The 24,863-nt window shown below is 39.2% G+C and overlaps 1 protein-coding gene and 1 long non-coding RNA gene across 2 annotated transcripts in view; one reads left to right on the top strand and one right to left on the bottom strand.

Moving 5' to 3' along the window:
* The first annotated feature begins 1,315 nt into the window (after nucleotides 1–1,315).
* LOC130914185 (uncharacterized) overlaps nucleotides 1,316–24,863 on the top strand; it is a 38,585-nt gene continuing 15,037 nt past the window's right edge. The window contains exons 1-2 of the long non-coding RNA XR_009062852.1: nucleotides 1,316–12,912; nucleotides 12,985–13,062. This is a non-coding gene — a long non-coding RNA (uncharacterized LOC130914185). The remainder of the gene's footprint in view (nucleotides 12,913–12,984; nucleotides 13,063–24,863) is intronic.
* si:ch211-154o6.3 (uncharacterized protein LOC563854 homolog) overlaps nucleotides 4,619–24,863 on the bottom strand; it is a 48,770-nt gene continuing 28,525 nt past the window's right edge. The window contains exons 7-13 of the mRNA XM_057833147.1: nucleotides 23,801–23,890; nucleotides 23,436–23,524; nucleotides 19,206–19,419; nucleotides 14,740–14,862; nucleotides 14,504–14,669; nucleotides 5,341–5,426; nucleotides 4,619–5,217 (exon numbers count right to left, since the gene is read on the bottom strand). Coding sequence (XP_057689130.1) covers nucleotides 5,120–5,217; nucleotides 5,341–5,426; nucleotides 14,504–14,669; nucleotides 14,740–14,862; nucleotides 19,206–19,419; nucleotides 23,436–23,524; nucleotides 23,801–23,890 — 866 coding nt within the window. The 3' untranslated portion in view covers nucleotides 4,619–5,119. The remainder of the gene's footprint in view (nucleotides 5,218–5,340; nucleotides 5,427–14,503; nucleotides 14,670–14,739; nucleotides 14,863–19,205; nucleotides 19,420–23,435; nucleotides 23,525–23,800; nucleotides 23,891–24,863) is intronic.

Below are 24,863 nucleotides of genomic sequence, written 5' to 3'. Positions count from 1 at the left end.
CTTTGTTGGCAATAACGGAGGCCAAACGTTTTCTGTAACTCTTCACAAGCTTTTCACACACTGTTGCTGGTATTTTGGCCCATTCCTCCATGCAGATCTCTTCTAGAGCAGTGATGATTTGGGGCTGTCGTTGAGCAACATGGACTTTCAACTCCCTCCACAGATTTTCTATGGGGTTGAAATCTGGAGACTGGTTAGGCCACTCCAGGACCTTGAGATGCTTCGTGCGAAGCCACTCCTTTGTTGCCCTGGCTGTGTGTTTGGATCATTGTCATGCTGAAAGACCCAGCCACGTCTCATCTTCAATGCCCTTGCTGATGGAAGGAGATTTTCACTCAAAATCTCTCGATACAAGGCCCCATTCTTTCTTTACACAGATCAGTCGTCCTGGTCCCTTTGCAGAAAAACAGCCCAAAAGCATGATGTTTCCACCCCCATGCTTCACAGTGGGTATGGTGTTCTTCAGATGCAATTCAGTATTCTTTCTCCTCCAAACATGAGAACCTGTGTTTCTACCAAAAAGTTCTATTTTGGTTTCATCTGACCATAACACATTCTCCCAGTCCTCTTCTGGATCATCCAAATGCTCTCTAGCAAACCGCAGACGGGCCTTGACGTGTACTTTCTTCAGCAGTGTAGGATTTGAGATCCCTGGCGGCGCATTGTGTTACTGATAGTAGCCTTTGTTACTGTGGTCCCAGCTCTCTGTAGGTCATTCACTAGGTCCCCTCGTGCGGTTCTGGGATTTTTGCTCACCGTTCTTGTTATCATTTTGACGCCACGGGGTGAGATCTTGCATGGAGCCCCAGATCGAGGGAGATTATCAGTGGTCTTGTATGTCTTCCATTTTCTAATAATTGCTCCCACAGTTGATTTCTTTACACCAAGCTTTTTACCTATTGCAGATTCAGTCTACCCAGCCTGGTGCAGGTCTACAATTTTGTCTCTGGTGTCCTTCGACAGCTCTTTGGTCTTGGCCATGGTGGAGTTTGGAGTGTGACTGACTGAGATTGTGGACAGGTGTCTTTTATACTGATAATGAGTTAAAACAGGTGCCATTAATACAGATAACGAGTGGAGCCTCGTTAGACCTAGTTAGAAGAAGTTAGACCTGCTTGTTTGTAGGTGACCAAATACTTATTTTCCACTCTAATTTGGAAAGAAATTCTTGAAAAATCAGACAATGTGATTTTGTTTTTTTTCTCCACATTCTGTCTCTCATGGTTGAGGTTTACCCATGTTGACAATTATAGCCCTCTAATCTTTTCAAGTATGAGAACTTGCACAATTGGCGGTTGACTAAATACTTATTTGCCCCACTGTATTTATGAGTGCCTTAAATGGGTTTGATATTTGACTTCTATAGGTCTGATTGATATTTCACTTCTATAGGTGTCAATTGAAGGAATCTGACCTTATAGCAAGACCGCATGAATCACGCAAGGCTAACTGCCGGAACCCACGCTTGCACAGATCCAACAAGCCGGCAATCAGGTCAGAAGGCCAAACTCTGCGCATTCACCTTACTCTTAACTCTTTGTACTGACTCCATTTTGAAAGGTTTAAAGAAGGCTCACCGAAAACGAGTTGACAATTTATTCAGGTCGACAGCGAGCAAAACGGCAAGGCGAAACAGAAACACTCAGGCGGGGAGGCAAGGTCACCTTATCACACGTCAACAAAAGGTTCCCGAGAAAAATGACAACGATTAGTTAAACATTCAGTCTTTTGAAGGCTCTCGCGGGGCGGGCTGTGGGCAGGAAGAAGGGTGTGTTTGGGATCATTGTCTGTTTGTGGATTGGACAGGAGGATTCGCGAGTTACTGATGTCCTGGCAAAGAGGGTTGTGGATTTTGCTACTTCAGTGTCAAAATGGCTCTTGGAGTCTTGTCAGTCGTGTTATCAGTTGGATATCAGGCGTTCTCCTGTGTTCCTTGTGTTGGGACAGAGCGTCCCGCCATTTGTTCTGGACTGTCCGGGAGAACTGATTGCGGGAGTTGGTGTGTCAATCTTGCTAAGTCAGTTGTATCACGCACGCACTGGGCTTCCGTTATAAGAAGGTGTTGTTTATCCCTTATGCCCTATATTCTGCTCGTTTTCCTTAAACTATGGTATAAGTGCTATTTAATTTATATTGGGTGTGTTAGAGTATTACAGTTAGACGAGAAAAGGTACTATCGCCTTCACAATGGAGTTGGAGGACTTTTAATTGTTCATTTCTAAGACACTTAACTCATTGGCAGCAAATAAACTTGGGCTGCAGCTTTAATAATAATCGGATTCGGAACATGTAATGCGTTGCAGAATCAATTTTAGGAGAAACACCAAGGCTTGCTAAGTTTGCACTTTCAAAAGAGCATAAAATGCGAATACAAAATGTAATTCCCGAGTGTTTCTTCAAACTGCAGAATTCTACTTTGATTTCAAAATAAACCAAAATACTGATTTAAAAATAAATTAAAATACCTGAGCTAAAAATAAAAAAATTGTGATCTAAGTACAGCAAAACAATTTGGTTGGAGGCGGACATAAATGGAGTTAGTGACGTAATTTGCGGGATGACACTTAATGACATCTGTCATAAGCATTCATTAATGCCCATGATAATGTCATGTCATAACTATGACAGTCATATGGCTGTCTTATGACGCCGCTGTCAAATGAAGTGTTACCTATTAACCCAAATAAATCAACAAATAAGCCGCACTGGACTATAAGCTGCAGGATTCAAAATGAGGGAAAAAAGTAGCGCCTTAATAGTCTGAAAATTACGGTTAATATGTTAAGCTTTATAGCAATACATATAGCAATACACATACATATACGGAATAATACTGTATTTAAATAATTGTTGAGTTAGGTCTGATAGTTGTTTTTAACAAAACGTTTGGGTGCAGAATCTAAACTGATATGTATTTCACAATTACCTTAAATTTTGAACCATAAGATTCCCGTTTTCCTAGAAAATATAAAAAATACTGGACTTAAGAGATGTGCTGTTTTATTAAAAAAAAAAAAATGTTGTTACAATGGATATGGCTGTTGTGTGTAGGGCTGTCAAAATTATCGCATTAACGGGCGGTAATTAATTTTTTTAATTAATCACGTTAAAATATTTGATGCATTTAACGGACATGCCCCGCTCAAACAGATTAAAATGACAGCACAGTGAAATGTCATCTTGTTAATTGTGTTTTTTGGAGTTTTGTCACCCTCTGCTGGCGCTTGGGTGCGACTGATTATAGGCTTCAGCACCCATGAGCATTGTGTAAGTAATCATTGACATCTAAAATGGCGGGCTACTAGTTTATTTTTTGATTGAAAATTTTACAAATTTTATAAAACGAAAACATTAAGAGGGGTGGCAACTAGTTTATTTTTTGATTGAAAATTTTACAAATTTTATTAAAACGAAAACATTAAGAGGGGTTTTAATATAAAATTTCTATAACTTGTACTAACATTTATCTTTTAAGAACTACAAGTCTTTCTATCAATGGATCGCTTTAACAGAATGTTAATAATGTTAATGCCATCTTGTTGATTTAATGTTACAATAAACAAATACAGTACTTATGTACTGTATGTTGAATGTACAGTATATATCCATCTTCTGTCTGATCTTTCCATTCCAACAAAAATTTACAGAAATATGGCATATTTTATAGATGGTTTGAATTGCGATTAATTACGATTATTTATTTTTTAAGCTGTTATTAACTCGATTAAAAATTTTAATCGTTTGACAGCCCTAATTTTGCGCAAGTAGTAACGACATGGTAACAACATAAGTGTGGAGAATTTGGAATTAGCATGCTAATTTTAGTGATAACATAAAAATCCCACTTAACATTTAAAAAATTGTAACATAACATGCCGAAAAATTAAATGTATAGGTAGTCCCCGGCTTACGAACGAGTTCTGTTCCTACGCTGTCGACGTAAACCAAATTTCTGCGTAAGTCGGAATTAATACTTTAAGTACCCATCAATACCCACTAAACCTCAAAATAACTACCCAAAACATGCACATCACGTCATTGTACCGTCCTCTTTAAGTCCTAGCTAGACAGCGAGCTAAATTCCGAAATGACGTCAGACTTCCGTGTGGTTTGCTGACTTTATGAAAATAAAAATGAAAATAAATCCATTTCATCTTCAATAACCGCAATTTAAATTTGCGTTTATAACTACCTCCTGATACAGCATTAATAATCCACACAAACGATTGGCATGTATCATTTAGCGTCTGCACATCATCAAAAACAATCACATAAACTCGCCCCAAGCATTTGACCACAATTGAAACGCACAATAAACACTACGCAAGGTGTTATATACAGGTGTTGCATCTGTGGATGCTTCACAAGCAACGAATGTGCGCGCAGGTTTGCAGCTGTAATCTTTTACCTCTCTCTCTCTCCTTCGTGTGTACGTGAGCTTTTACTCGCGCTAGTTGCGCTGTGCTTCCTGCGGCAAAATAAAAGCATGCATCACAAAACAACAGTCAACATTATTTAAAAAAAAAAAAAAAAAATGCCTGGAGACAAAAGGCGGACGAGACTGCAGTGTCGTGAATTCGAAATCACGTAAGTCTTGTACGTCGTAACCTAGAGACTGTACTTCCTATTTCATCTCTTTTCCTATGTTCCGTTCTGTTTTACACGTTTAAATAAAAGCAGCCACTCTAACATTCCCCAGCATTTAGTTGGCTTGGGCTGTCACTTCTCCTCATTAATTTAAAGGAGTGTAACATCCACATTACTCTACTTGACATTAAATTGCTTATTTAATGGTGGCTATGCCTCTAATGTAGCATATTTAAAGTATATTTTATAGCCCAGGCTTTTGCTGTAGATGACATTTACAGCAAGAGCTTTAAGAGTCATTTATTTGTCCAAACGGTGCCTTTGGATGACGTCAAGCTGGCATCCAGGCTGTACAGTAAATCCGTTCCGCAGATCACAAATGAGAATAGTATCCATATTCAGAGGAGACAGTTTTTCCTTTTTACGCCATCATGACTCACATCCCAATTGTGCTACTTGAAAGCTCCCAATATGTGAATTGTGTCACTTGTAAATTGAGCCTTCGTGACTTCTCTCTCTCCATCGCGGCTCCTCACTGGAGAAGGCAACGTAACCACGAACCGGCTGCCCCCGAGCCCTCCTCCTCTCCTCCTCGCGCGTCGTCGTCGTCCTCGTCATCATCAAGGTGTTCTAAGTTTAACAAGGAGGCCGCAGGAATTTGTCACGATTCACGTCGTCTAAAATTAACCCTCTGATCTGTAAGGCGGTAAATGAAGATGAAAGAAGCATGCTTTTTATTTATTTATTTTTTACCATCGGTCTCTTCATCATCTTCTGTGTCCCCCTCGGACTCCAGTGGCGATTCTAGGCGGACGTCTCTCTTCACCGTTATATCACCCCTGTCGCATTAAAGAAAATAAATTTGTAGCATGTTTTTAGTCCTTTTCTGTCACATCTAAAAAACTTATTAAAAACTTCACACAAAAACGGAGGTAAGATCTATTAGAGAATAAAGCAAGGGTATAAATTTGGTCTCATTATTGGTTGGGACGATATACAGTGGGGCAAATAAGTATTGAGTCAACCACCAACTGTGCAAGTTCTACTTGAAAAAATTTGAGAGGCCTGTAATTGTCAACATGGGTAAACCTCAACCATGAGAGACAGAATGTGGAAAAAAAACAGAAAATCACATGGTTTTATTTTAAAAGAATTTATTTCCAAATTAGAGTGGAAAATAAGTATTTGGTCACCTACAAACAACCAAGATTTCTGGCTGTCAAAGAGGTCTAACTTCTTCTAACGAGGCTCCACTCGTTACCTGTATTAATGGCACCTGTCTTACTCATTATCGGTATAAAAGACATCTGTCCACAAGCTCAGTCAGTCACACTTTTTTCTGAACACGTTTTATTGAAGACAACGCAAAACATATACCATTTGCAGCCACCACTGACAGTCATGGTTGCCCAACTTCCCATCATGCATTTGGGCGGAACAGTTAAGTCACTACAGTATCATTTAGTGAAAGCACAACAAGAATAATATTCCTATCTCACAAAAAGTTCACAAAAAGTAAAGCGCTCAATGCAAAGAGAACTGGCATTCCCAATTAAAATAGCTATACAAAATACACATAAAACTTACTCAGACTTTGCCTTAACTAGATCTCTAATTAATTTAAAACTCGCCATTGACACCTTGTGGTGTATTTCAATCTCTACCTTACGTAGTTACAGACACTGTGGAAGAAAGGCAGGGAGCCCATGTAACGTCCCGCTCGGCAACGTCAATTTATTTAATTTTTGATTGAAAATTTTACAAATTTTAATAAAACGAAAACATTATTGAAGGTATTTAATATAAAATCACTATAACTTGTACTCACATTTATCTTTTAAAAACTACAAGTCTTTCTATTCGTGGATCCCTTTAACAGAAAGAATGTTAATAATGTTAATGCCATCTTGCAGATTTATTGTTATAATAAACAAATGCAGTACTTACAGTGGGGCAAATAAGTATTTAGTCAACTACTAATTGTGCAAGTTCTCCCAATTGAAAATATTAGAGAGGCCTGTAATTGTCAACATGGGTAAACCTCAACCATGAGAGACAGAATGTGGAAAAAAAAAAAAAAAAAACAGAAAATCACATTGTGAATTTTAAAGAATTTATTTGCAAATCATGGTGGAAAATAAGTATTTGGTCAATACCAAAAGCTCATCTCAATACTTTGTTATGTACCCTTTGTTGGCAATAACTGAGGCCAAACGTTTTCTGTAACTCTTCACAAGCTTTTCATACACTGTTGCTGGTATTTTGGCCCATTCCTCCATGCAGATCTCCTCTAGACCAGTGATGTTTTGGGGCTGTCGTTGGGCAACACGGACTTTCAAGTCCCTCCACAGATTTTCTATGAAGTTGAGATCTGGAGACTGGCTAGGCCACTCCAGGACCTTGAAATGCTTCTTACGAAGCCACTCCTTTCTTGCTCTGGCTGTGTGTTTGGGATCATTGTCATGCAGAAAGACCCAGCCATGTCTCATCTTCAATGCCCTTGCTGATTGAAGGAGATTTTCACTCAAAATCTCTCAATACATGGCCCCATTCATTTTTTCCTTTACACAGATCAGTCGTCCTGGTCCCTTTGAAAAAAAAACAGCCCCAAAGCATGATGTTTCCACCCCTATGCTTCACAGTGGGTATGGTGTTCTTCGGATGCAATTCAGTATTCTTTCTCCTCCAAGCACGAGAACCTGTGCTTCTACCAAAATGCTCTATTTTGGTTTCATCTGAACATAACACATTCTCCCAGTCCTCTTCTGGGTCATCCAAATGCTCTTTAGCGAACCGCAGACGGGCCTGGACGTTGACTTTCTTCAGCAGGGCGACACGTCTGGCAGTGCAGGATTTGAGTCCCTGGCGGCGCATTGTGTTACTGATAGTAGCCTTTGTTACTATGGTCCCAGCTCTCTGTAGGTCATTCACTAGTTCCCCCCGTCTGGTACTGGGATTTTTGCTTATCGTTCTTGTTATCATTTTGAGGCCACGGGGTGAGACTTGCATAGAGCCCCAGATCAAGGGAGATTATCAGTGGTCTTGTATGTCTTCCATTTTCTAATACTTGCTCTCACAGTTGATTTCTTTACACCAAGTGTTTTACCTATTGCAGATTCAGTCTTCCCAGCCTGGTGCAGGTCTACAATTTTGTTTCTGGTGTCCTTCGACAGCTCTTTGGTCTTGGCCATAGTGGAGGAAAATTGCATGGAAATTGCTTTCCCACATAAGGGCTACACGTTTAAATCCCTGGATTTAAACGGTGTTCAGGTGTGTGTAGAAGGGGCTTAGAGTAACGGCAAAATAAGATTTAATTCAGTGGTTCGCAAAGTGCGCTACACTGACTCCCTCTAGTGGTAGGGGAAAGATTGACTCAACTAAATAGTCAAACGATTTTTTTCCTAGGCATTCAACACATACAGTTCTGTTGGATTTAACTTAAACGAAAGAAGATCAAATGTTTTAGAACGGTTTCTTTTCAAACAAATTAGGAAGATTAAATGTCATATCACTTAACCACATGCACTTATGCTCGAGTCTATTAGTGTATATGTGTGTGGGTATAACTGACATCACAAGATGGCTGCAATTAGATGTGTGTCGTATTTTGTGTTTAAACATTATTTTCTCCACTATCAGAGGTTGAAGAAATTCACAGTTTGCATACTTAACCCTCTCAGGGGTCTCACATGGTCACTACAGTGGACATCTATTCAAATGTTATCAACTTATTCACTGCCAGCTCAGATTACAGAGTATGTTTTGTGGTAGTTAGTAAAAGAGGGAAATTGATGTTGAAAAGTGAAAAGTGAAAACACATACAGTGAGGAAAATAAGTATTTAAACACCCTATGATTTTGCAAGTTCTCCCACTTGGAAATGATGGGCGAGGTTGAAATTTTCAAGGTAGCTGCTTGTCCACTGTGAGAGACGATCTAAAAAAAAATACAGAAATCACAGTGTATGATTTTTTTAAAACATTTTTTTTGTATTATACTGCTGCAAATAAGTATCTGAACACCTGAGAAAATCAATGTCAATATTTGTTACAGTAGCATTTGTTTACAATTACAGAGGTCAAACGTTTCCTGTAACTTTTCACCAGGTTTGCACACACTGCAGCAGTGCTCCACACAGATCTTCTCGAGATTTGAGCTTCCTCCAAAGATTTTCTATTGGGTTTAGGTCTGGAGACTGGCTAGGCCCTCTAGAACCTTGTTATGCTTTTTACGAAGGCAATCCTGAGTTATTCTGGCGGTCTGCTTCAGGCCATTGTCATTTGGGAACAGTGGCGGACTTGGCAATTTTGGGGCCTAAGGCGAACATATCCAGGGGCCCTCTTCATGGGTCAAGGGTTAAAAAGGTGAGAAGGGTGTGGAGGAAATATGTTCCGGTACACTAGGGCTGTCCTAAACGACAAATTTTCTCCTGATTAGTCAGCCGACTAGTTTTACGATTAGTCAACTAATCTAATAATTTTCTTTCTTTTTTTTTTTTTTACTAATTTAGCAATGAAATTTTTGTTGACACTTATTAATTCACAAAACCATTTTTGGAACACTTAATTTTTTTTATTAAAGTGCAAATAATCATGTACATAACAATAATTAATCACAAACAATGAGGTTAAATACTGATAGCATTTACTAGTGCAAAAGAATGGAAAGTAAACAGATTCAGAACACTGACTTTGCATTATCTATTCATTGCCAATCGTATTTGTCATAAAGAGTGTCATTTGAAAACTATTCTTAGTGTAGAAGCTGTATTCTGTAGTATTTACTCTACATATTATAATATTAATTCTGAGGTACTGTATGTGGGATTAACTCCAGAAATCGTTATTTATATGACGAATATGACGTGCTTTTATTTTGAAATGTTAACCGGAGGTACATTTGCTAAACCGCTAACCGAAAGCTTTACACTCCGTAAAAAAACATTCTTCGTCATTGCTTGTGGTGTCACTCATAGATTGTTTTTTTTTTTCATTAGCAAATGCTATTAACCAGGTGCTGAGTGTTATTGCATGACTGATTGGAACTGTACTGCATTGTTTCGCCACAGGGTGTGCTGTCGTGTATTTTATGTTCGGTGTAAAGAAGAAAGTTAAGAGGCATTAGTGGCCTGTTCTCAACTTCTCCCTCGCTCACTGCACTTTGGCTCTCATGGAGAGCACGTTCGCTCATGTGTTCGAAATAAACGATAGCCGACGTGCAAAGTAGCAAATATGCTGTAAAAATAGCGAGCTTAGTGGCGTGAAAAACGCGGGAGAGCTAAGTGAAGCTACATGACTGATACTCAGTCCGTCGTCGTCGAACAGTCCATTGTAGTGCGTGTGTGTGGGGGAGAGATAATATAAATGCAGCACTCAAATGGCTTTCTTTTTTGTTATTTGTTTGGTATGCTGACATCATTATACATGACGAATAGTTGGGGGTGCTGCTGGCTCCGGTGGCCCAAGCCCTTGCTCGTTGGGGCAAGAGCAGCTGGTTGGGGGCCCCCTACTGGTTGGGGACCTAAGGCAATCGCCTACTACGCCTGAATAGTAGATCCGCCTATGTTTGGGAAGACCCAGTCACGACACATTTTCAATGTAACTGAGTGAGGGAGGTTATTCCCTTAAATCTCACAAAACATGGCCCTGGTCATCTTCTCCTTAATACAGTGGAGTCGTCAGAAAAATAAATGTGCAGAAAAAACACCCCCAAAGCATGACGCTACTACCACCATGCTTCACAGTAGGGATGGTGTTCTTGGCATGGTACTCATCACTCTTCTTCCTCCAAACACTAGGAGTGGAATTAAGACCAAAAAGTTCAATTTTGAGCTTATACGACCACATGACTTTCTCCCATGTTTCCTCTGGATCATCCAAATGGTCATTGGCAAACTTTAAACAGACCTGGGCATGTGTTGGTTTAAGCTGGGGAACCTTCCGTGCCATGCATGATTTTAAATCATGACGTCTTAGTGTATTACCAACAGTAACCTTGGAAATGGTGGTCCCAGCTCCTTTCAGATCACTGACCAGCTCTTCCTGTGTAATTCTTTCCTCACAATTCATAGGATCATTGAGACGCAACGAGGTAGATCTTGCATGAAGCCTCAGTCCGAGGGAGATTGACAGTCATGTTTAGCTTCTTCCATTTTCTAATAATTCTTCCAACGGTGGATCTTGTATCACCAAGCTCTTTCCAGCCTTGTAGAGGTCTACAATTATGTCTCTCGTGTCTTTGGACAGCTCTTTGGGGTGTATGATGTGGGCAGGTGTCAAATAGGTCAAAAGGCCAGACTCAAAAAGTCCACCTCGACTCCACTTATTTTGGAGAATGAGTGGAGTGGAGGTGGACTTTTTAAATGCGACTTAAAGGTCTTTGAGGCTCACAATTCTAGCTAATAGACAGATGTTCAAATACTTTTTTGCAGCAGTATAATACAAATAAAACTCTTTTAAAAAATCATACATTATGATTTCTGTTTTTTTTTTTTTTTTTAGATTGTCTCTCATAGTGGACAAGCACCGACCATGAAAATGTCAAACCCGCCCATCATTTTTAAATTGGAGAACTTGCAAAATCGCAGGGTGTTCAAATACATATTTTCCTCACTTTACTGACGGCAATAGACGTCCAATCTATTTTAACTGGGAGGGGCTGGAAGCAATCATTCGATCCCAATTAAGAGTTAGGCTATGTGAGGTCACAATAGATTTAAAAAAAAAAAAAAAAAAAAAAAAAATCTTCCAGAGTAAAATAAACACAGGTCCCATTTATTTGAAAACGCCTTTCTTCTTTCTTTCCAATTACAATTTGTTTTAATGTAGGTTTTGAATTTTTTTTGTTTTAATAATATCGTCCTGTAGGCCACAATTGGCCACAAGTTCGAGACCCCTGTCTTATATGAATGTAATATACAGTGGTACCTCTACATACAAAGTTAATCCATTCCAGGAGCTTGTTTGTAAGTCGAAATGGTCGTATGTCGAGCAGGATTTTCCCATAGGAATACATTATAATTCCATTAATTCGTTCCACAGCCCAAAAACCTGCACTAAATCCTTAAAAAATACTGCTGGTACTATTACAAATGGCAATTACATATAGCAAAACAAATAAATAATAAATAAAAATCGGATTAATAATATAATAATAATAATAATTCCTGTAATAGTGTAACGAAACGGGTTCTAATAAGGTGGACGTTTTTTTTTCTGTACCTGAAGGCACCGCGGCGCTGACGTGACAAAGAGGGAGGGGAGCGGGTGAAAGTTTACTTTCGCTTTCAATGCTTTCTTGAGAACATCGTCAATTGCGGCAGACAGCAGGCGTTTTGTGTTGAATAAGTTGTGAAAGAAATGATGAAAACGTGGCGAAGCTGGCGATTTCTCTGGAGATGTTACCACAATAAGAATTGTCAGCTTAACTTATAAAGACTGGCGAACGATGGTCGGAGGAGGACCGTGGAGATGTATTGTTGAGCCATTTCACAGATGCCCACCCTACGCTCATATTTTTCTGTCATTTGCATCTTCATTTAGAAGGTAAGCGTCAACTTTTTCCTTGTTTCACCACCTGTACCAACCTTTTCTGAAACCTGTGTTGATTTGTCACACAAGAAAATCCGCAATGCATTCGTCTGCGGTGCTGCCATTGTCGTCGTATTTCGAGCATGTCATCGGATGTAGAAACAAATGGCGAGTCAAATTTTACGTCGGATGTCGAAAAGTTCGTGTGTCGAAGCGATCGTATGTAGAGGTACCACTGTACTAGTATTTAAGAAAAAAAATCATAACTTGTGCATGAGTGATTTAAATACTTTGAGCAACGATGATTTCCCTCTTTTCTTTTCTTTCTTGTGATTTTGATTTTAATGTTGATGATGATGATGACAATGACAATAAATTCAATTCATCATCATCATCATCATTATCAAACTGTCTTTTATATGAATCTAATTCATCCTAGGTGATGTCCCCTGGTTTAATATCGTTATTTAGTTTAAAATAAATCGAGTAGAAGTGTATTCATTTTAACATTCTAACATGGTCAATTTAAAAAAAGGACTTTGTCAATGGCGTGATAACAGCTACAGGAGCTTTTAGAGTTAACCACCTCCAAATTTTACATTCAGCAAAAAGCCTTATTTTTGAGAGAGCTTTTATGTCTCACAAATGAGCCACTGGTTACCCCAGACTCCTCTCCACTGTGTCGTGCGCTGCCGACAATGCAGCTTTGGTGTTACCGTGACGACTAATGGGCGGGAATCCTGGAAGAATTACGAGCAAATCGGAGAATAAGCCAGAGGAGCCTCACCAAGACAATGGTGAGTCTACAATATAGCAGAATCTTACCCTAAAGACTTGACTCTCAACTTTTTGCTTGTTTTTTTTTTCAGCCATAACATACGACAATCGAAAACATGAACAACATTGTAGCAGCAGAGTAATCATACCTAGTGGCAAGGCCCCAAAAGGTACGCTCTGTTACTTTTTAGATGTTTGGTCTTGAAGTGTTTTTTATACAAATACGGTAATTTCTGGACTATAAAAAGTGTCTGATTACAAGCCGCATTGCCCAAATTTCACAAAATTTCAGAAAAGATCCATATATGCACCCGACTATAGAGCACAAGAGTCCATGTCTTAATATAGGATATTTATATTGAAAGATGTTAAATAGAAATGTTTGAGTGGTCAAAAAATATATTTCTTATGCAAAAATTTAAAAAGAAATATAAAATTCACGTTACCGTACATTTTAAGCTTGAAGTGGACAAAGTCCTCTTAAACATCCCTGCCATAGCGTCTGATATACTCAGACCCAGGGCTAAGGGCGAGCGCTAGCCCTTAGTGTAGCGGCTTTGTTGTAGCGTACTATGGCAATCCGAACTTTTAAAATCAAAACAAAGTAAAAACATCCAGAGCTATCCCTAAACTGTTCTTCTGTCATGCGATCAAGCGTCTGATGGAGCCTTCCTGGGCAATAAAGTCCTCTGAGTGCCAGTTGAAAACAGCTAATCAGCGCTAGCTAGCATCACGCCCTCTTGTTGTAGGCAAACAGTGGATGTCCATCCTTTTGAAACTGTTCTTTAGTAGCGGTATGTAGCATCAGATGGCGTCCTATTCATCTATAAAACCTTGAAGTTGTTACATTTACTATTATTAAAACATCCGGTGAGGCATCACAATACAATTATCAATAACATGTTAAGTGCACGACCACATATATCGGTATCGTTAGGATATCGGTATCAGATTTTTGGAGTTGGGCAATATCGAGATATTGTTTAATAAGTCATTATCAGACAACTCTAGTAATGATGATTTTACAAATTTGAGAGGTTATACCTTAGTGATGGATCAGGATTTCCCCTAGTGCTTTATAAACTTGGTAGCGTACCAGACTAAAACAGTACGACAACGTTAAGTATAGAAAGTAATAATAATAATAATATATTAAGTATGCTTATTTTAACCACGTCTAGTGATATGGTTGAAAGCACAATGGCTATTTATCTCATTCACTGCCGTTGACAACAATAGCCATCCAATCCCTTTGAACCGCGAGGGCTAGCAGCGAATGATTGCTGCTCGCAGTGAATGATTGCTGCTAGCCCTCCCAGTTTAAATGAATTAGATGTCAATCACGTCAATGGCAGCTAATGAGTTAATTTTTTTTTTTTTCAAATTAGCCCCATTTTCTTACCAGGAACTTCTCCAAAAAAGTACTCTATTTTTTAATTTCACACTTGATGACTAGGCGGGCACTCTAGAGACCCCCATACAGTATGTGCGTATGCAATTATAATGTTCCATTTTAACAAATGTAATTAGCAATGCTAATAAAGGGAAAATGAATATGCAAATAAGGGAATATAATTGACCAGTTTGAAGCGAACCCCCGTTTTCACGTACCTCTGCTTGCCGGAGTTGGGGAGCTGCTCCCATACGACGAGGTCGCGCCCGCCGCTGACCCAGCGGTGGTCGCCGCTCCCTGTGGTCCACGCGGCAAAGCAAAGGATTCTTGGGGCTAGGGGCCAGGTCAGCGAGGCCAGGTAGTGACATTGAGGGAGACAGAATACTAAAGGGAGAAACGTCAAGATGGAGATTTTGAGTTAAGACGCAGTATTGGGAATTTGCGATTCACTCACGATTGAGCGCGCTCTCGCCGTTGCCCACGTCGTAGCAGGAGCTAATTAGGAGGCCGGCAGTCTGGTGGACGCAATCTGTCACACCAGTGACACTGCCGTGATTGGTCAGTCTGGATACGGTTCCTGTAGTAATTGGACAGATGTTGGGTGAAATAGGAAGTGGTACACAAACTAATGCTTTCTGTTTGTTTTTGAGTTGTAAGGTGGCTTATGTGGTCAGTAGTTTAAAGCGAAAAAATAACCGCAAAAGTATATCTTTTCATGGGACAACACTGACAAAATGACACGTTGACACAATGAAAAGTAGTCTGTGTGTAACTTATATAATAGAGTTATTTTTTTTGCCCTCAAAATAACTCAAAATATAGCCATTAATATCTAAACCCATGGCAACAAAAGTGAGTACACCGCATGGGAACTACGTACATCCCAAAATGTCCAAATTGAGTACTGCTTGTCATTTTCCCTCCATAATGTCACGTGACTCGTTACAGGAGTGCTGTCAGCATTGCTGCAGAGATTGAAGAGGTGGGGGGGCCATTCCCACCACCATGCTTGACTGTAGGCATGACACACTTATCTTTGTACTCCTCACCTGGTCTCCGCCATACATGCTTGAGACCGTCGGAACCCAAAAAATTAATCTTCGTCTCATCAGACCGTAGGACATGGTTACAGTAATCCATGTGCTTTGTTGACATGTCTTCAGCAAACTGTTTGCGGGCTTTCTTGTGTACAGTCTTCAGAAGAGGCTTCCTCCTGGTGTGACAGCCATGCACACCAATTTGATATCGAGTACGGCGTATGGTCTGAGCACTAACAGGCTGAACCCCCCCACCTCTTCAATCTCTGCAGCAATGCTGACTGCACTCATGTAACGAGTCACATGACATTTTGAAGAGAAAATGACAAGCAGTACTCAATTTAGACATTTAGGAATGTACGTAGTTCCCATGCGGTGGACTCACTTTTGTTGCCAGGGGTTTAGATATTAATGGCTACATTTTGAGTTATTTTGAGGGGGAAATAAATTAACTCTATTATATAAGCTGCACACAGACTACTTTTCATTGTGTCAAAGTGTCATTTTGTCAGTGTTGTCCCATGAAAAGATATAATTAAATATGTGCAGAAATGCAAGGGGTGTACTCATTTTTGTGATACACTGTAAGTCCTAGCTAGACTATGAGCTAAACTCCAAAATGAAAATGTCAGACGTCCATGTGGTTTGCTGAATTTATTCAGCTGCTCATGACATCAACACTCGCAGAATGAAACTAAAAGAAAATAAAATTAAATCAGTCTCATCTTCAATAAGAGCAATTCAGATTTGTGTTTACAAGTAGCTGCTGATACAGCAATAACAAACAATTAGCATGTATCAGTTAGCGTCCTCACATCATCAAAAACAATCACATAAACTCGCCCCAAGTATTCGACCACAATTGAAAACGCAAAATAAACAGTACAAAAGGTGTTATATACAGCCGTCGCCTATGGATGCTTCACAAGCAACAAATGTGTGCGCAGGCTGTCACATCTTCACTCGGCTGCTTCCTCGTGTGTGCATGTGCCGTCACTGCCGTGTATAGGGTGGGTGTGTAAATGCTCTTGTGTACAAAGTACAACCTGCTCTACGCTTCCTGCGCCAAAATAAAAGCATGCATCACAAAACAAAAGTCAAGATTTAAAAAAAAAAAAAAAAAAAAAAGACGACGTGACGCAGGCGTCGTAGAGTCGAAATGGCGTAAGTGGGGTCTGTCGTAACCCGAGGACTACCTGTATACTCCTAACAGCAATTTTATTTAAGGACGTCCCGATCGCATATTTTAGCAACCGAGTCCGAGAATCTGCTGATACCGAGTCCTGATGTGAAACTTTTTTTTTTAAAACAAAAAGTCCAAACATGTTACAGTACTGTACTGTACTTCTTCTTCCGCTTTTTCTGGGAGTGTTGCGGAGTATAAAACGTATATATTTTTGTTTCTTTTGGCAATGCCATTGTATTCCTGGATTATTTTGTTGCTTTTTAACCCTTAAAAATAAAAAATGTACATATTTCTTTTAAAATTAAAAACCTGATCCTTTTCACCTGATTCTGATCGACTGGAAAATGGCCCGATCGGCCCGATTTCCTATCACGCAATTAGATTCGGGAACATCCCTAATTTTATGAATTAACAACAATATTAGTTTTGTTTTTCATCATGATTGTGTTTTCATTTGAGGATGAGTGCCACGATTCAACAGTGTTTATGAACTGTACATTTTTTCCCTTGTACTTTTGCTTGTTTTTCTTACTATTATGAATTATCCTAACAACTTTTGCACTTATTTTTGTAAAATGACTTCCTTAGTCAGAAAGACTTTTTCTGAAAAAAAAACTTTTATTGCTCTCAAATTTCTAAGAATAATATGTTTTATTCTAATTAATTTGTGACTTTTTCCCTTTCGTAACATTCCAATTTTGCTGGAATTTATAATAATGTAATTCTGTCTTTTGCTTTTGATTTTTTTCCCATTCCAACTTCAACTAGCCCTGCGAGCAGGACTCAACGGGCCCTCGGGGAATGTATGGATTTCTCCAATTTCTTTTCGGTGATTTTTTTTTTTTTTTTTTATATATGGTAAGACCTTCAAATTGGCCATTTCATTTGCCATGAAAAAGTAATAACAACCACCTGATAATAATAATAATAATAATTAAATTGTCCATTTTCATTTGCTATGAAGAAGCCCTAACCCTAAACCCTAACCCTAAACACCAACTTTGGTACCCCGCAAAGGTCAGGCCCAAAGAAGGAAGGTTCCAACTTCCAACTAGCCCTGCGAGCAGGACTCAACGGGCCCTCGGGGAATGTATGGATTTCTCCAATTTCTTTTCGGTGATTGTTTTTTTGGGATGCTAAATGCATTTGGCTTACTCTTCGATGTAAGGTAAGAAAAACAAGAAAATAATACATTATATGTGTATGCTAAATGTCTGTTAAATATGTTTATTATGCTTTTCAAATAAATATTTCCGGTGTATTTTCTGTTACCACATGTAAACAAATCTATTTGGATTTAATTTTTAAAAATACAATTGGTTCATTCAATGCTTTGTTACCGATTCCTCCAATTTCTTTCCGGTGGTTTTTTGTTTTTTTTTAAATATGGTAAGACCTTCAAATTGGCCATTTCATTTGCCATGAAAAAGTAATAACAACCACCTGATAATAATAATAATAATAATAATTAAATTGTCCATTTTCATTTGCTATGAAGAAGCCCTAACCCTAAACCCTAACCCTAAACACCAACTTTGGTACCCCGCAAAGGTCAGGCCCGTGAATGAAACTCACCATTTTGATATGTGCAAATTTTGTTTTTAAGCATGTTCAGAACTTCAAATTGGCCATTTTCATTTGTCCTGAAGAAGCCCTAACCCTAAACCCTAATCCCCAAATAAACCCGACTTTGGTACTCTGCCCAGGTCAGGCCCCTGAATGAAAACTCACCATTTTGATAACTTGACATCTCATATGTCTCATGAAGAGTCCCACCAATTTTGAGGAGGATCCAACTAACTGCCTCGGCGCAATGGTCTCAAACGTGCACCCTGGTTTTTGACAAAAATGGCATGTTTTTCAACTTTCAATCCAAAATACCCGATTTCCTGTTGGTTTTGGAATATGGGTGCAAGAGACTTTTTGAAGCATTTTTGCACAAGGTATCGACTCCCCAAATTTCATCGCTCTACGTTGAAAAAAACCTAAATAGAGAGGCCTTTTTTTTTCGAAATTCCAGGGGACACCACAGAGCCATTTTTTGACATTTTTTCACAACGTTGTCATGACATTTTTTCACAACGTTGCCAAATTACTGAAATTTTCGTGAATCCGCATGTTTGTGCAGATTCTGGTGAGTTTTTAAGCATGTTAAGACCTCCGAATTGGCCATTTTCATTTGCCACGAAAAAGGAATAATAATAATCCTTTTTCAGAACAATAAGGCCTTCGCACCGGTTGGTGCTCGGGCCCTAATAATCTAATGTTACTCATCTATTCAGTATAGTACAGTAGTCACATAGGTGATTTTTTTACAATAACTAATTTATTCTCGAAAATTACTTTTTTATACCGTGACTCATTTTATTCATCATACAAATACATAATTCCCATCAATTTTAGGCAATTTATCTTGAGTCATTACTATTTTTTGCTTACGATAAAATAAACTGAAATAATGAAATAGTTTTTTCAATTTGTAACAATATTTTTATAAAATTACGACACTACCTTAAAAGAAAATTTATTTAGAACCTTATTAAACTCCATTCCCCCAGAAAATGCAATCATTTTCCTGCAATTCATTCATTCATCCATTTTTACAACTTTATTTCTGCCTTTTTGTTTTTGTAATACTTCAACTTTCTCACCCTAAAATTGTTACAGCTCCTTTGATAATATTTAGGACTCACTCACCCGTAGTCCAGTGCAGTATCTTAATCCAGGCCCGTCCGTAGGCCATCAGCACTCGGTCCCCCCGGGGGCTGAGGACAAGACGCCCCCCTCCGCAGCCGGTCACCTGACCGTTCCAGTAGTGCAGCCGTTTCAGGGGGTCTCGCTCACTACAGCGGTTTTCCCACACGGACACCGCGCCGTCGGACGAGCCGCTAAACACCAGCGGTCCCTGAGCCTGCCGATAGGGTACGGTCGTCATGGTGACGAGCGCTTACTAGCGTATACGCTGACATGAGTACGCAAAATTGTTTGGAAACGCCAGGAGAAAAGAACAATAAGAAGGATGCGCTACGCTTGAATGCCTCGAGCGATGATTACACGGCGAACAAACGCGGCTCTCAATTTCAATATTCTTATGGGCTTTTGCTGTACATTTGGCTTGCTTACAGTACATCTCAACAAATACCCGTTTGGCAGCAATAAACATACTGAGATAAGTCGCGGCGGCTAGATTTCCGAAGCCTTTTCTACATATTTCTTGAAAATGTGACCGAGGAAGGAACATTTGTTTTTCACATCAACAAGTATATTAAAATCAACCTCATACATGAGGCAAGTGGCTACTCGGACTAAACAGTTGCTTTCACGAAATCCATCACATGCGTGAGGTTTTGTTTATTTTGTACTTGTAGTAGTAAATTTGTTCAGTGTTTTTTTTCCCCCTAACTTATTGGCTGCCATTGACAGCCATAGATGTCCAATCCATTTGAACTGGGAGAGGCTGACAGCGAATGATCAAATGATGATCATCAAATGGATTGGACGTCTATCACTGTGAATTGCAGTGATTTAATCTACCCGAAGGATTTCATTTGCGAAAGGCACATTTAACACATATTTCAATTGAGCTTTGGTGCCATCTAGTGGCAGCTTGGGGCGTGTCCGTAAATACACAAAAGCAGCAATTAGGTTAGTTTAGGGGTATTTTTTTTTCTGAATTTTTTGATAGTTGATTCATCACGATAATTTTTTCCAAAAAGTCAACTAATCAGCTCAAATATGAATCATGTTTTTATTTGATTAATTAATGAAAAAAAAATCAATAAAAATATTTTTTTTATTTTGAAAATATACTTCAAAGCAACACTATGTAACTTTTCAGCCCAGGTTGATTTTAGCGACAAAAGCGGTAGTATTTTGCCTTAAGGAAGACTGCGTTTCCCATGAGGACCAGCGCAAACCCACAGTGTCGTAAAATCATCGATCAATCAAAAATCTATCTCCCAGTCACCTGCAGATGGATTAAACAATTCTGTTTCCAGCGGCTGTGTGAAGGAAGAATAGTAAAAAGTAAGGGTGTAACGGTACATGTGATGGTATTGAACTGTTTCGGTACAGGGTGCTCGGTTCGGAAGGGACGCGTACCGAACGAGTTTCTGACGTAATATAACCCTTACTTTTTGAGGCCGTGAGTCGATCGGGTTACAGTTTCTTTGTGTACATTATATTTACTCAGTCTTCTCTACTATAATGAGGACCAACACGGTAGGACAGTATAACCTAGAAATGGCGCGACAACGTGGCCGCAGCGAGAACGCAGTGAAACGCGGGCGTTAGACTCAATCAGCCAATACACACCAGTCGCAGTGCGGCCGCGTGTTAGATGCGTCCCAGAAGCGACTCAAAGCGACGCACGCGAAAAGAACGGCAGAGTTTATTATTTGACGCGAGACGCGGCCCTCCTGCGTCAATACTACTACCGGTAGCTAAGATCAGGCCGGAAGTCACTAGTGTAAAAATACGGTGGAGCCGGTCGATTTTTAAACTAATATGCAATCGTAACCTACTTTTTGAGTCCATCAGATCTCTTGAGTGGTAGATCGGGGCACAGTTGACTTGTCTTTGTTGATTTACTGGTGTCTTCTCTGCTATAATAATAACCAACACGGCCCCGTGTTCAATACAAAACTCTCCTACCACAACAAAACAAGTAGGAACTACTATTCACATAGGAACTAAAGTTATACAACAGAAAATATACAATATAAATGAATACTACATCATATTTGTAAAATATAAACACATAATAAAATATATAATAGCCCATTTAAATAAAATAAATGGAAATGAGCCAAAACACCTGTAATTAAATAATAAGAATAATACACACATCCTGCTTACACAATTAAATTTATTAATTTCTGTGTGGCGCTTTAACTTGAGAAACTCCACCAATAAAGCTTTTGAAAACCATTCATAAGAAAAAAAACGTTTCATTGAGGCATTTCATTTGTAAAATACATGTTAAAATCTTTGTCATTGGGATTGCTTTTCTCTTTAGCACAGGACTTTTTTCTTCTTTCTTTCAGAAAGAAAGCTGACCGATACGCAGGGTCAGAAAGGCAAATTGTTGTTGTATTATCTTTAAATACCCGCTACTTTTTGAGCAGAATTCTAGCTTTGTATAGGTTAATGTTCCTATTGTTTAAAGCACAAAAGTGTGTAACAACTAGCACATTTATATCTTGCATTTTGTTTTCTTACTTAACCGAAAATGAACCGAACCGTGACCTCAAAACCGAGGTACGTACCGAAACGAGATTTTTGTGTACCGTTATACCCGTAGTAATAAGGTAATTAATCCAGTTATGGCTACAATAGCATATGACGGTTAGCAATAGGGTTGTTCAGATCATGTTTTTTTGCTCCCGATCTGATCCCGATCGTTTTAGTTTGAGTATCTGCCGATCCCGATATTTCCCGATTCGATTGCTTTTTTTTTTTGGCTCCCGATTCAATTCCAATCATTCCCGACAATTTTTCCCGATCATATACATTTTGGCAATGCATTAAGAAAAAAATGAATAAAACTCGGACGAATATATACATTCAACATACAGTACATAAGTACTGTATTTGTTTATTATGACAAATCCTCAAGATGGCATTTACATTATTAACATTTTTTTCTATGAGGGATCCACAGAAAGACTTGTGACTGTATATTGTGACTAAATATTGCCATCTAGTGTATTTGTTGAGCTTTCAGTAAATCATACTGTGGCCATGTCCCAATGCATGATGGGAAGTGGAACCATGATGGGAAGTAAATAAACCATGACTGTGCGTCGTGCTACCAATGGATATACCTTCTCTGCTTTAAAATCGTATAAAACTTGAAGTGTTAAGACAAAGATCAATTGCCACCTAGCTTCCCATTATATGTCTAATCATAGGGAGAGGAATTGCAAGGTTTAAAGCAATTGAAAAATGGCTCCAGAGGCTGCCAAAATTCACTCTACTTTTTTTGCGCTGCCTTTTATCTTTCTATATAGGTGAGACGGCGTTATTACAGATTGAGCGCGACAATGAGTGAGAGGGTCGTGCAGCGCATATATTAATAGAGTTAAATATTAAAACGTGACTCATTTATTAATAATATAATTGCCGCCGTTATCGGGATATTTTTGATAACCCTAAACCTAAATTAAAGACTCTAGATGAGTGTAACATATTATGTCTGTAATGTTAAATACAATTAGAAAACGATTTAATTAATATATATATATATAAAAAAAAAAAAAAAGCATGGCCGATATTTTTTTGCCGATTCCGATACTTTGAAAATGACGTGATCGGACCCGATCGATCGGGATCGACTGGGACATCTCTAGTTAGCAACCATGTAACTTAGTATGGCTAATAAAGGTGCGTGAAATTTCAGACTCTTAGATTGTTGGCGATTCGGCCGCTGAAGATTAGAGAACGATTCACAAACATCTATACTCAGAATATTTAAATATGCTAAGTAAAGCGGAACTAGAACACAGCGCGGTGTTCGGGACGCAATAAGGAACGGACCGAGAGTAAACATCCACAACTAATATACCAATAAACTAATGCATTAAAAAAAAACATTAGCTCTAACAAAAACTTAGCTTATGTTGGTCTTAACGGGGACTAGATGGATTCAGCCATGTGAACTAAGGTAGAGGGCCGTGAATCCACCCAGATCAATAAAACTAAATGCAAACACTTTCAAAACAAACCATTACAACGCTACTTTAATTAAACGAATACTCGAAACAGCCAAATTTAATTCGAATCTTTTTTTCTAATCGAATACTCGAGTTAATCGATTAATCGTTGCAGCACTAGTTGAATAATCACGCTCGCTCTAAAGGACACGCTGTTCTGGGAATATCATTTTGTTATTTCCCTGTCTGTCTCCATGGCGACAGAGCCACTTACCTGAATGGAGGTGACTGCTTCCTGGTGCGCGTTGATTGATTGGCAGTTATCCAAAGCTCGCCAGCTCCAGGCTTGAACCTTGCCCCCGTCTGCGGCGAGGGAGCGCGGGTGCGCGTGACAGAGTGTCAGGTTAACGCTCAGCGACAGGCGCGCGGCGGCCATTACCGCCGCCACACCTGAGCCCCTTCGCCTCCGCCTGGCCTAAATTGGGAGCCTAACTCCTCTCGACCCTCATCCATAACCATTGCGTTCATCTTCATGGTGGCTTTATGGATCAAACTAAATAACGGATTCTTTTCTCTACTGTGGACTTTGACGGACGTGTCTTTGTTCTTTGCGCGCTTGCACCAATCTAGGACACGCACCTGATCCTGTGACGATGTAGCCGTCGCCCTCAGGCACAAAGCAAAGCGCCGTCACAGCGTTGAACGTGTAGATAGACTTCACACACTGGCCTGCGTGGGAGGGAAGAGATGATGGTGAAATATGGGCTTAATTGCCTGGACATGCACCATTGCTCACATTCCGTAGACTGTAAAAAAAAAAAAACGGTCTAGCTAGCATTGCATATTTGCGTCAAGCAGTTCAGATAGCTTTAGTCAATCCAGAACATTATGTTTGGATGTTTGTGGGTTATGCTAGCTAAGTAAATTGTTGATGTCGTCACAGACAACATAGTAAATTCAATGCGATGGTCGTTTTGTAGTAGCTACCATAATTTTCTAACTATAAGCCGCCTTTTTTCCCTCATTTTGAATCATGCGGCTTATAGTACAGTGTGGCTTATTTGTTGATGTATTTGGAACAATAGGTAACACTTGAGTTGACAGTGGAATCATTAGACTGCCATAAGACCGTCATAATTATGACATGAAACTGTCATGGGCATTAATGAATACATATGGCAGATGTCATTGAGTGTCATCCGGCAAATTATGTCACTAACTCCATTTATGTCCTGCTTAGGTATTCTACATCCGTTCAAAAGTGAGATAATTTGCCTGATGACACAAAATGACATCTGTCATCAGCATTCATTCATGTTCATGGCAGTGTCATGTCATAATGATGGTCTTATAACAGTCTTATAGCACCATTGTAAAATAAAGTGTTACCAGATGCCATAACTAGCAATTAATGAATCAACTGGAACAGTAACTGAAGAAATAATTAGCACAGAACAGGAATTTTGTCTGTAGCGCCGCAATACATGCTAGGTGGCATGTTGGACAACATCAGTGTTGACAGCAGGTGGAAGCAGAGGTTGAATTTCAAACCCCAAGTGATGGCCAAATGAAGCTTCTTGACCCAATTAAGCTTTGCAGTGAATTAGTTCAAAGCTTCATGGTGGTTCATTTGGTCTTATGACAGTCTTGATGATGCAGCTGTCAAATAAAGTGTTACCGATTAATATCTTTTGGTGTAAAT

This window comes from Corythoichthys intestinalis, chromosome 4 (assembly GCF_030265065.1).
Source record: "Corythoichthys intestinalis isolate RoL2023-P3 chromosome 4, ASM3026506v1, whole genome shotgun sequence".
NCBI classification, from domain to species: domain Eukaryota; kingdom Metazoa; phylum Chordata; class Actinopteri; order Syngnathiformes; family Syngnathidae; genus Corythoichthys; species Corythoichthys intestinalis.
This window is presented reverse-complemented; position numbering and strand designations above follow the sequence as displayed.